Source organism: Anthonomus grandis, chromosome 19, assembly GCF_022605725.1.
Source record: "Anthonomus grandis grandis chromosome 19, icAntGran1.3, whole genome shotgun sequence".
NCBI classification, from domain to species: Eukaryota; Metazoa; Arthropoda; class Insecta; order Coleoptera; family Curculionidae; genus Anthonomus; species Anthonomus grandis.
In genome coordinates this window covers 10,183,169-10,195,454 of record NC_065564.1, presented here as the reverse complement: position 1 = coordinate 10,195,454, position 12,286 = coordinate 10,183,169, and the positions used below count along the sequence as shown (strand labels likewise).

The 12,286-nt window shown below is 31.1% G+C and overlaps 1 protein-coding gene across 4 annotated transcripts in view; it reads right to left on the bottom strand.

Annotated features, from left to right (window-relative positions):
- Positions 1–2,960: 2,960 nt before the first annotated feature.
- LOC126747538 (beta-1-syntrophin) overlaps positions 2,961–12,286 on the bottom strand; it is a 95,626-nt gene continuing 86,300 nt past the window's right edge. The window contains exons 6-7 of one of the 4 annotated variants that reach the window (XM_050456260.1): positions 4,865–5,052; positions 2,961–4,811 (exon numbers count right to left, since the gene is read on the bottom strand). In XM_050456260.1, coding sequence (XP_050312217.1) covers positions 4,719–4,811; positions 4,865–5,052 — 281 coding nt within the window. In that variant the 3' untranslated portion in view covers positions 2,961–4,718. The remainder of the gene's footprint in view (positions 4,812–4,864; positions 5,053–12,286) is intronic. The other 3 variants (XM_050456259.1, XM_050456257.1, XM_050456258.1) reach the window with 3 other exon arrangements.

The window sequence follows — 12,286 nt, the reverse complement described above, 5'->3', positions numbered from 1 at the left end:
ACATTACAAATCAATTTTAAATAATAAGAATTAAAGCCGATGCTGTAACTAATTAAAATATATCAAATATAATACTTAAATATATTACTTAAAAAATCATTTATAACATTAGAATTTATGACAGCTATTTTTTACAAAATTTGGTAAATTATTTTATATTTTTACACCTACTACTGAGTAAGATCGATGCATATAATTTGATCGGTGTTGAGGTACTTAAAAATTCGTTGAATATTTCTCGTATTATGCTGGTGACTAAATCCTGAAAATAAAGCCCAAATAGTCTTGATTTTAGAATTTTGATCAAAAACTGTGTACATGTGATATTTCCTAAAGTTTTGTCAATTGGTAGATTTGACATTAATAGTAGACTAACAATGTCAAACATTATTTAAAGATGTTGTGAGTTAAAAGAAATTGTAGAAAGTTTTTCTAAAAAATATTGTGAGTTTATAGTGTATAGTAAATAAAACATCGAAATTTTAAAACAACCAAGTTTTTGTTTTCTCTATCTTATACCCGCTGGTTCCAGTATATTATTAGAATGAATACGAAGAAATATCCTGTTCTCAGGTTGGAAAATGTAAAGGTGCGTTACACGGCTTGTGCATTGACATAGCTGGAGTGTAAGCCGTGGAGGCACACGCCGTGTGACAGGATTTGCACAGCGACCAGGCGACTGGCATAGCACGATATTTGATGTTTGTGAATTTCTTAGATTGTCTAAAAGCTCTCACCAAAAATCGCATCGCCCCGTCAGTTTATACTCCCTGCGCAGAGTTTTACTCCACCTGCCGTGCGACTATGAGATGAGATTTGGAAGGTATAACCGTTGATTGAATATTTGATACACAATCCTGTGTTCAAAAATGTACCCGGTCGAATATCGGATTGCCGTTCAATTTCGTGCAACGTGTGATGCTTCTAAAGCGGCAAATTTAGGAACGATTCATCTACGCAGCGTGGACTTGGCTTCTTTGAGTAAGGTTTTCAAGGACGCTGGAATCTCTGGTTACACGGCCGTGTTGGTTATTTTTTTAAGACATGGATGATGCTGCCAACTATGTTTTTATTATTATTTTTTTAAAATACAACAAACATAGTGGTGTCATTAGGTGGTCAAGTTATGAGTGAGAAGGGTGGGATGTTGAAATTTCTTACAAGTTAAATTTTATAAACAAATAATTAATTACTTACCAAAATATGTTTATGAGACAAAAATTAAAACAAAAATATATATTCAAAGTTATTTTTATAAAATAATCAAAAAAGTTTAATACAAGTTATAATTCCAACAACAAACATGATACTTTCTCCATTAAGATAAGTAGGTTTTACATAAATATATAGAACAATTGAAATAATTCATAAGTCTTAATACTTAATACTTAATATAACTTCTTGATTAATAATCTTTTGTGAAAAGTCACCCATTTTATCATATGATTCGATATCTAAAAAATTGTGCAGCGTAGTGAGATCTGTAAAGTAAGGGGTTTTGAGTGAGGATATTATTAGAACTCGATAAAGTATTAGGCCACATTTAAGCGACACAGGCAAATTCTTAATTACCAGTTTTTACAACTATACTTAAACCTATAAAAAGATAGTAACAACAAAAAACAAAAAATTAGTTTAAAGACCCCGCATCACGGTTATACTGAATAAAATTTTATCTTTATACTAAATAAGTTTAAATTTTTTAGTTTAGTTATTTCAAAATAAATGTCAAAATTATTTATTAAATGAATACATTATTGTGACCACTTTTTCTCGCCTATACGATTGTCGGCGCTATATTGACCATTTGCAGTTTTAAATAGCCCTTTTAATTACCTTTTTAATGAGGTATCCTGAATTTTGAATGATGACTTAGGATCACCTATATAATATTATATACCTATATCTCTCTCGCTTACAGAGCTATTACCAAAATTAAAAAGGTAATTAAAACAGCAGTTTAAAATTTTAAAATTCCAATACGGCGCCTATAAGAAAAACCAACTAGGTATTATAATGGAAAGTGTATAGGGTGACCCCTTTGGACAGGCTAAGATTGGAGGCTAAGATTTTTAAAGATTGGAGTAACTATGTGTTGTAAGGGTAAAACAATAAAAGGGTGATTTATCATTAATATTCTGCTGATTATTCCGCCCATCCCTGGACTAATCTGATTTTAATGATAAATTAAATGATATAAGTTTATTGACTGACACTAGTTTTAAAAACATAGACAACTTGGGAGTTTGGTTTGGGTCTTATCTTAGCAAGGGCACTTTTATTTCTTTTTCTAGTTCTGTACTGACATCTACAATATTTTGAGTTTCCCATTTTCGGGTATTATAAATCAGAATCTTAATTAATAACTGTAAATATTTATCAATTTGCCATGGACATAGATTTAGTATATTTATTTTTATTTTATCTAATTATATTCTATAAATTGTATTACAAATATTACAAATTAATTATGAATTGATTAAATAATGTTATTGTTCTGACATAAATTTAAAAAAATGGTTTAATGATCTTATTAGAAAAAATACATTATTTGATTTAGCAATTTTTATGGATTTGTAATATTTCTTTATTATCGATTATTTCTGATGTATCCTTTTTCAAAAAATGTTTACAATTGTTTTCACACTTCGTTTTCCTTATTAAGATTTTTACGAAACATCCAGAAACATTACATTAGAACACGTTGCCAAGCTTATGGTTTTATTTGAATTATTCGATATTTTTAGATTGGAAGTTTTTGAATATTGCTTGTAGATGCAATTATGTAATAACAATAAGTTAAATTTAATTTCCTTTTTTTAAAGCTAATTAAACGAACGGCATTGTTCTGTAAAGTATCTAAAAGAAAAATTGTTTGTTATGTTCTTACGTAAATGTAATTTTTTAAAAAATTATTTTCGCATATCCATTATTTTTAAGCAGTGTGGTGAAGATCAAAAAAATATCTATATTTCCACAGGTTTGACTCCACTCAAACGATATTTGATTTAGAACCTGAGATTTTAACTTACATTATTGTTTTTTTTTATTATGAAGTCCTTAACTGTGTATATTATGCAAGAGAAGCAGCTTTTAACTACGCTATTAAAGAAAATAAATTAATGTTTATGACCCAAAATGTCCACAAAAAAATTAAATAATCTTTCGATGTAGACCTGTCGAAAACATTAATAGATACCAGCTCAAACGAGTTTTTAGGGCCGATGATGCAAAGCAGGCAGACAGTGACTGTCGGCACACGTGTTTGGCAAAATTCTCGGGTTCACTTCGACCGACGCGACGGTGTCGCCATCCCATTGGCTGGTAGATTTGAGGGTACATTTTCGTCCATAAGGTGTGCATCTTCTCAAATATTCAATCAACGCTATAACTATATATATATACCCACCACACCAGAACAGCTGCTGACTCTTTATAAGGCTCAAATACGCCCTTCCCTCGAGTATTGCTCGCATGTCTGGAGCTCTGCACCCAAGCATAGTTTAAACCTGCTGAATTTTATACAGAAGAGAGCTATTCGTCTTATCGACAAACCAGAACTGACAAAGAGTCTGGATAGTCTGGAGCACAGGAGAAAGGTGGCCGATCTCTGTTTATTCTACCGTTATTATCACGGTAAGTGCTCCTCTGAGCTGGCAGGCCTGATTCCACCCAGGGCTGTTCCGGCAAGAAGGACGCGTCTAGCAGTTGCGGCTCATCAACATCGAGTCCACCTGCCTACCCCACGGACGTCGCTGTATCAGGACTCATTCATCTGGAGAACATCTTCTTTGTGGAACGGGCTTCCACCTCACATATTTCCCGACGCATACAACCTACAGCGATTCAAGATAAATGCCCAGAAATATCTTTGCGCAAGCACCACTCCAAGAGTGACATAGGACTTTCCTCTTGTGCTTGTGTTTACCATAAAAAAAACTGAGAGTAGTTTTTTCCCGTTACGAAATAAGTTCCTTTAAGAAATAAGCAATCTGTAACAAGTTTAACAAAAAGAAATGATTCTATAATAACTTGGTAAATGCGGTGTTGCCAGTTTTCAGAGAAATATAACTGGGTTATTAAGTAAGAACACAATCTCTTCCTAAAATTACCGACCCTATGTTATCATTTTCAAAATTCAGATACTAAGAATCGAGTTTTGTTAAAAGTTATGCAAATTTAATTATAAGATTTTAACAAACGCCAACAATTACATAAAAAAGAGTTTTCCTTTTCATCCTTAGGTAATATTTAAAAATCCTCTGTATATAAATACGTTGCGATCGGCAAGCTGTAAGTGTGTCTTATAGTAGTGCACTTTTTTTATACGTCCTAAAAACAAAAAAATGTTGTATTCGACTATAAAAAAAGCCCTTGTTCGACATAAATCTATGTTAAGTCCTAAAGAATAATTAAATATAATTCGAATCGTTGAGAAGAAACAAATAGTTTCCTTTAGCGCTTAAACAATTTACTTATACAATATCGCACTTGATTTACAATTTTGATCACTAACTAACTAAAATATAGCTATAATAAAAATCGTTAAAAAATTATAGTACCCTAGTTCAAAATTGTTGACGTTTGTCTGGTTTACCATATAAAAGATAAACTACCTTTTAATTGTATGTTTTTTTCTCTAGTTATAATATCGTTTTAAAATAATTTACAATGAATTGACAAAGTTATTATCAACATTTTCTATAACAACATCAAAATTACGCCGTTAAACCCAATCGATGAATCTTAGCTGATAGGAAGTTATGCAGTATAAATACTATTGGTTTCGGGGAACCTTCAATATCTAGTTCCTGAAATATTAACTTATTTAAAAAAAGTTGGCCAAATATTACATAAAAATTACCATTACCATTTCTCCTTCTTCTGCACCAAAATCCAGCCATAAAAATCGTTTTCCATCATCTGAAGAATTTCGTAGTCTGTCAAATGAGAATCTCCATAGGGTTTTAGAACCGGAACCAGCTTCTAATAAGGTAAATCCATTTTCGTAATGAATTATAAGTTGGGCAGGTCGACCTTTCCATAGGCAACCTATTACAGATATTATTTCAATAAAAATAGGCTAGATAAATATAAGTCTTATATTAAATAAAAAAGGGAATGTATCTCGTAAAGCAGAATAGTACATTTTAGGCAAATATATTACCAACAATAGGTTATAATGATAATACTTGGCAGTTGGAACGAATTAAAACTCGAAATACACTTATGAGTATTTGTCTCCGTCCAATAATCCAAAGAAGCTAATTAAAATCTAATATTTTCTAGATATCGAGTTTTAAGCCATATATGAATGAGAAAAATATTTACTGATCTTCACTTATTCAGGGTTCATATGGAAAGAGGCTGAGTAATTAAATTATATTATGGAAATTACAGCTGATTTGAGACAATATATTAATTAAATAGCTAATCTATAAAATACGCTATAAAATACGAATAGTAATGCATAAATATTGTTTGTTCCGCAAAGAAATCTTTTTCTTTTTTTTATTTTATTTTGACGCTCACAAAACAAATAATTTCTTTATTTTGTTTGGCTAAACGAAAGCCCTTTTCAATTTAATCATATGTTCCGGCACAACTAATTTAAATTACGCTTTATAATAATTAATTTATTGATCGCGAGTTATGTGTATAAACCCATCCCTATTATAGCACATCTAAGCATCCATTTTGCAGCATAAGCAGCATCAGCGTATTTTATTTTATTCTTTCTTAGGAGGTTTTCACATATTTGTAAAAAATTATCATCATACAAAACTTTTTTAAAAGGGATTCTGATGGTTTGAGTTTATAATTGGCGCTGCGAACAGGACAGTGCTACAAGTTTCTCGATTAAGCACTATACAACTACAAGAACTCGATGCTGTCTTTCCATTGGTCTCTTTATCGTTATCATTGAGATCAATTGCCTAAGAAGCACAAGAAGAAGAAAGAAAGTCCCTGGGGTAAAATTCTGGCAACCCTCCAATTTAGAAGAAGCCGTTGAATCCTAAGATTTCAAGTACCTTTTCTGCAACCACTAGACTGATACAGAAAAGTTTTAGGAACCTTTGTGAAAAATCTTTTAAAAGATGGTTTCTTTTCAAAGATTTTTCATTTCACTGGAATGGTTTTTCATAACTTTTTTCATGTAAGCAATCAGAAAAATTACCATTTTTATTTATGCCGTTTGTCTGTTAATTCTGAAAATTTCTTTAAAAGTGTCTTAATTTTCAATAAAAAAAGAATAGGCTTAAAAGCAAAGGAATCTAAAAACACTTTACTTTCAGAGAAATTAGAATCTTATAAAAGTAAAAGTAATTTAAGATTAAGCGATTTATTTTCTAAATTAAGTATTGACTCTTCTAGCTCTAGCGGAGAAACTAGAAAAAATTATAGTAATTTATCTTCAATTGAAGAAGAATAAGTAAATATTGAACATTTTCCATTAAGTAGATATATTACTGTTAACAATATGGACATATTGCGTTCTTTTGCAAATATTTTACCAACTTTCTCTGGCAATCCAGAACATTTAGAATAATTTATTTTTTCTATTACTGAATTTCACGATCTCTATTATGACGAAGAGGAAATTCAGAAAAAGTATGTTTTAAGCATTATACGATCTAAGTTATAGATAATTCTTAAAATTTTTTGACGAGTAGACCTGATCTTAAAACTTGGTATGAAATTAAGATAGCTTTATAAGAAAAATATGGTGATTCAATAGGTTACCAGACTTAAATGGAATAGTTAAATTATATTAACAAAAATAGAAATGAAAATTTACTAGATTTTATATAGAGATTAAAACTCTTCGTACAAAGAATAAATTGTAAAATCCAAAGCCAAAATATAGATAACAATTTAAAATAAATTTTAACAACTCAAGCTGCAAAAACTGCTGTTATCGTACTAATGTCAAATGTCCCCGAATCCTTAAAAACTATGTTACTTATTCAAAATCCCATTAATTTAGATGCTGCACTTGTACAAGTAACTAATTACAATTTAATTGAATCACCTTAATTGAATTAATCTTAAAAATCAAATTACCCAAAAACCATACAATCCACATTAAAATGTAAATATGAATTTGATTCCTCAGCTTACCAGACAATTTAATCAAAAACATCAGAATTCTCAACAACAAAATAGTTTTAAGCAACCATTTCCATGTACATCCCAGGCCCATAAAACAAAATTTATTTTCCAACTAATTCATAAGTTTTTGAAAAACTCAAAAATGTATTTGCCACACAAAGAAATTTTAATCCAAGACTTTTGTCAAAACCAACATATTGTCAAAAACAACAAATGTCTGTACAATCTGCTGGACTCTCACGTATGCACCAGCAAGTACAAAATAGAGCCTATCAAAATCATTTTCAACAATAGGTTTTAATGATAACCCCGGTCCTAGAATTTTTTTCTCAGGAGCTGATAAATCATGACCCATTGGCACTCCAACATTTAGATGAGTATTACGATGAAGAATTGTATGACAGTAAGCAAATGAAATTCCTATAATGCACGAGGAATATAATATTATATAATATACGCCTCCTATTTTTTCAATTAATCCAAATTCAGAAAATCAAAATTTTCTTGAAATAGCCTCTATAGATCCATCAACCTAAACAATATTGCTCATAAGGTAGAACTACCCTACTTTTTGCCAAAATTACAAATAACAGTTTTGATTGACTCCGGAGCATCTGAATCAATATTGAATCCTTATGTTGCAAACTTGTACCCTGATTTGCTTTTTTATGAACCCTTTGAAGTCACGGCATGCAGCAAAACGTATCGTGCATATTGCAATATTAAAATTCCTCTTCTACAAGAAATTGGAATTCATTTATACCCCTTAAAATGCGTGTCCTTAATTGGCACACAGATTTTGACCCACTCATAGGAACCAAAGATCTAAAACATCTAAATGCTATTTTAGACTATCAAAATAGATGTCTTAGACTTCAAGGAAATAAAACATTACAATTTTCGTTAGCTTATAATAAACCTCTTCTTAGACCAATTGAAAATTTAAATAGCAATGCCCTAACTCTCCCTGTAAATCTAGAAAGCGGAGATGCTATTCTGTTTTTTTTTCAAATTAACAATCAAGTGGTAATTCCGGATAGCCTAATAACGGTTAAAAATAGATTCTGTAGAATTGCAAATCCACTTCCTAGCCATAACATCAAATTTGATCAAAGAATGAGAGTTATTCCCCAAGATCATTTTGAAATAATTGATCCACCTACAAACAACATATCCTTTAATATTCAGACCCAGTTACGCTTAAATCATTTAAATGATTTAGAAATTAGCATCATAGTGCCCTTATGCCAAGAGTTTAAAGATGTAATGTAATCCGAAGATTCTGACTTAACTTTTACTAGCCAAACTAAACATTACATTCGTAGAACAAATGACCGCTCTATATATACAAGATCTTTTCGCCACCCACCATGTTAACAGAAATACAAAAACAAATTTAAAAACTTCTGAATAATAAAATAATTAGGCCGTCTATTTCTCCTTAGTCTGCTCCTGTGTGGATTGTTCCAAAAAAGGCCGACGCTTCCGGCAAACAAAAATATCGAATGGTAATAGATTAAAGAAAATTAAATAAAGCCACTATCGAAAATAAGAATCTTATTTTACCACTGTTTACCTTGCTCAAGGTTTTCACCAAATTGAAATGAGCTCCGATTCCATAGAAAAAACAGCCTTCACAGTAAACCATGGACATTTTGAATATCTAAGAATGTCCTTTGGTTTGAAAAACGCTCCTGCCACATTCCAAAGAATGATGGACCAAGTTTTACGTGAATATCTATACAAATTTTGTTTAAGGAATTGATTACTAACTCCCCTGTTCTTGCATATCCTGATTTTACTAAAAGTTTCAAACTCACCACTGACGCCTCCAATATAGGCCTTGGTAGCGCACTTTCACAGACTGACCACCCTATAGCCTTCTATTCGAGAACTTAACGAACGAAAATATTCAACCATCGAAGATGGTCATGGATCATAGAGCTTCTAGCCATAATTGAGTTCACTAAACTTTTTTTCTGAATTTTACTAATAAAATAGATCACAAACCCCTCGTGTGGCTATCAAAGATTAAAGAGTCCAATTCTCGCCTAATACGTTGGAAATTAAAATTAAAGGAATTTAATTTTGAAATCAGATACAAAAAAGGCAAGGATAACTTCGTTGCCGATGCCCTTTCACGTGTGGACATAAACGTCCTAGAAAAAAACGAGTCAATAGCCCCTAATATCGACAACACAGTTACTAATCTTGCTGATTTTGATCTCGCTGATTTCGCCTTTAATGAAAGATATAACGAAGTTATCGTTGAAACCTCAACCCTTGACCAACCTCAAAACAATGCCGATGACTCTGCGATTACACTCTACGCTGCTTGAAAAACTAAAAACCCAAAAAATGAAAAATCCTAAAGAAAGCCCACAAAATTTAATGATTTCAGCCATATTAGTGTATAATCAAATTATTCACTCAACGACAGGTTTTTCTCCTTTTTCTTTACTTTATGGACCTTACCTCAAAGAAACCCAGTAGCAATAACGATTTAACTATCTATGAACAATACACTGAAAACGAAAAAATTAACTAATTCCATTTCACCAAAAAGTGTTTGAACAGACCCATAAAACCGAGTCCAAAAATACACAAAAATAAAATAAAGAAACGAAAGAAAAGTCCTATTCCTGAACTATCTGAAGGTCAAACCATCTATAGAAAAAATTCCTATAGGAACAAAATGAACCCATCATTTAAACCAAAAAGTCAAAAACAATACTTTTACTGGACTTTCTAAGAAAAAACAAGTAACAGGTCATTTTAGAAAAATTAAGAGATTAAGGAAAAATCCTTTACTTCTACAGCCTAAACCGAATTCCCAAGATCAACGCTCTACAAGTAGATCCCCTATCGAATGATGGATTCTATATTGAGAATATATTTAATCATTTTACAAATAGATAATAATAATATCATAAAATAGCTTTTCCTACAGGCAAATAAGGAATTAATTACCACATATGATTTTTATGAGAAACTAAGTTCTTTTAACTCCTTATCTCGCAAAAAACGCGGATTAGTAAACTTTCTTGAAAGCTACATTCAATTATTTACCGGTAATTTAGACAATCATGACTTAGAGAATATAAAGCAACACATGCAAGTTTTCAAAAGTAATCAAATTAATTCGATGCATAAGATTCATTCGCCGGTCATATAACTGCTAGATTCCAGGAAAATGTAAATATAATAAATGAAAACTTTAAGAAAATTAAAGCTAATGTAAATATGTTAAACGACACCATTAGGCTTTTAGTAGATATGCAAAATCAAATTTTACAAATTAAAAATGTGCACTCTTACCTAGAAAAATTATTGCGCACGTTAACTTTTGCCCATTTAGAAAGTCTAGATCTCGAAATTTTGAATACTATAGAAATAACTGAAATTTGGAAATATTCAGAAATTCAATATCCAAAAAATCTTTTATGGCCCATAGGACATATAACAGAACTTACATTAATCTGTAAAACCGGATTAATTTTATCTGATAACATGGTAATTTTAGTGATTACGATCCCTATTTTTGAAATAAAAACTTATAAGTTGTAACAAATTGTATACCCCATTCCTTCATCAAATGAAACAATTTTAGTTAGTCCAAGCAAATTTTATTGTAACAACTTATGATGTAACAACAAGATGTTTAGAGATAAATACTAATACAATATGTATCGATCCCATTATAAATGGTTGTAATTTATTAACAGACTGTACATTTGCAAAGATAAACAATTAGTATCAGGTTCATATATTAACTTATAATAAGGCTCTACTATTTTGTACAAAAACTCCTGAAACTATTTGTGAAAATTGTTTTCAGTTTGTAAAATACAATTTAATAGGGTGCTCACACATTCAAAGTCAATGCAATGTAATTATTGGTCAACATAAATATTTCTTACAATCAAATAATCTTACTATTAAAACAACTGAAATTCAAAAATCTGTAATAAATCCAAATCTTTCCCTGAACTTATAACTTTAGCAATGTACCCTGAAAAAAATCTTAGAGAGCCCACTATATGTAAAGATTTTGTTTCAGCAAAAAGCCATGTAATTAGTACTTCTGTATTATTCCTTATACTTGTAATAGTTATTATAGTTGCTATTTATTTGTGGAAAAGGAAACAAAACCATTCCCTTAAAGACCCTACAGGACATCATCAACGAGGACGTTGAAGAATCTTAAGGGAAGAGGAGTTGTGTGCATAAACCCATCCCTATAATAGCACATCTAAGCATCCATTTTGCAGCATAAGCAGTATCATCGTATTTTATTTTATTCTTTCTTAGGAGGTTTTCACATAATTGTACAATTAACTATAATCATACAGCTCTGACGTAATGTGTAATATTAAGCTTATTTTTTAAATAAAACTTTTTTAAAAGGCATTCTGCTGGTTTGAGTTAATAATTCGCGCTAAAAGGTACCCAGATTTATTACCATTGGCCGCCTGGTATATGCCCAGCGCGCAAGTGAAGTACTGAGCAGCACGACCCAGCTATTTTTGGGCAAGACAGTCGCCGGTCGTTTGTTGAGCCTGATACATACAGCCATTAAAATCACAAAGCTAAATCTTAAAGATATTTGTTGTTTATCTTGGAAACAGTTACAGGTAGTCAGGTAAAACTTTTGTAATGTGACAAATAAAAAGAATCTGTTCCTGGCACAGTGTGTATCAGACAGTGTATGTGTTGTGATGGTGTTGTTTCTGAGTACCGTTACAATTGGTGTCAGAAGTAAAGGATATCTGGAAGCCTACATCTGGAATTTAGTTGATGCCTTTATGAGGTGCTATTAAAGAACCTGACAACAAAATCAAGCCAAATTAAATCAGTTCGAGGAAAAACCGCTGGGATAACGTTGAAAAGGCATCAATCTTAAACTATGTTAGAGAGGAGAAGCTACATAAATACTAAGAATCTTAGGATCAGCTTAATTTCGACGTACTGGTGCATATTTTAAGGATGATGATACAGTGAATATCATCTACAATTTATACAAAAATGTACCAGGCACAGTCGAAATCTGGGAGATTGATAAGGCCAATATTGCTCGATTAGTAAATCTAGCTAGACAAATCTCTATAAATTGTGTAGTCTAATCTCTATATTAGTGTTTAAATTTTCTAGATTTTATACTTTGACTATATTT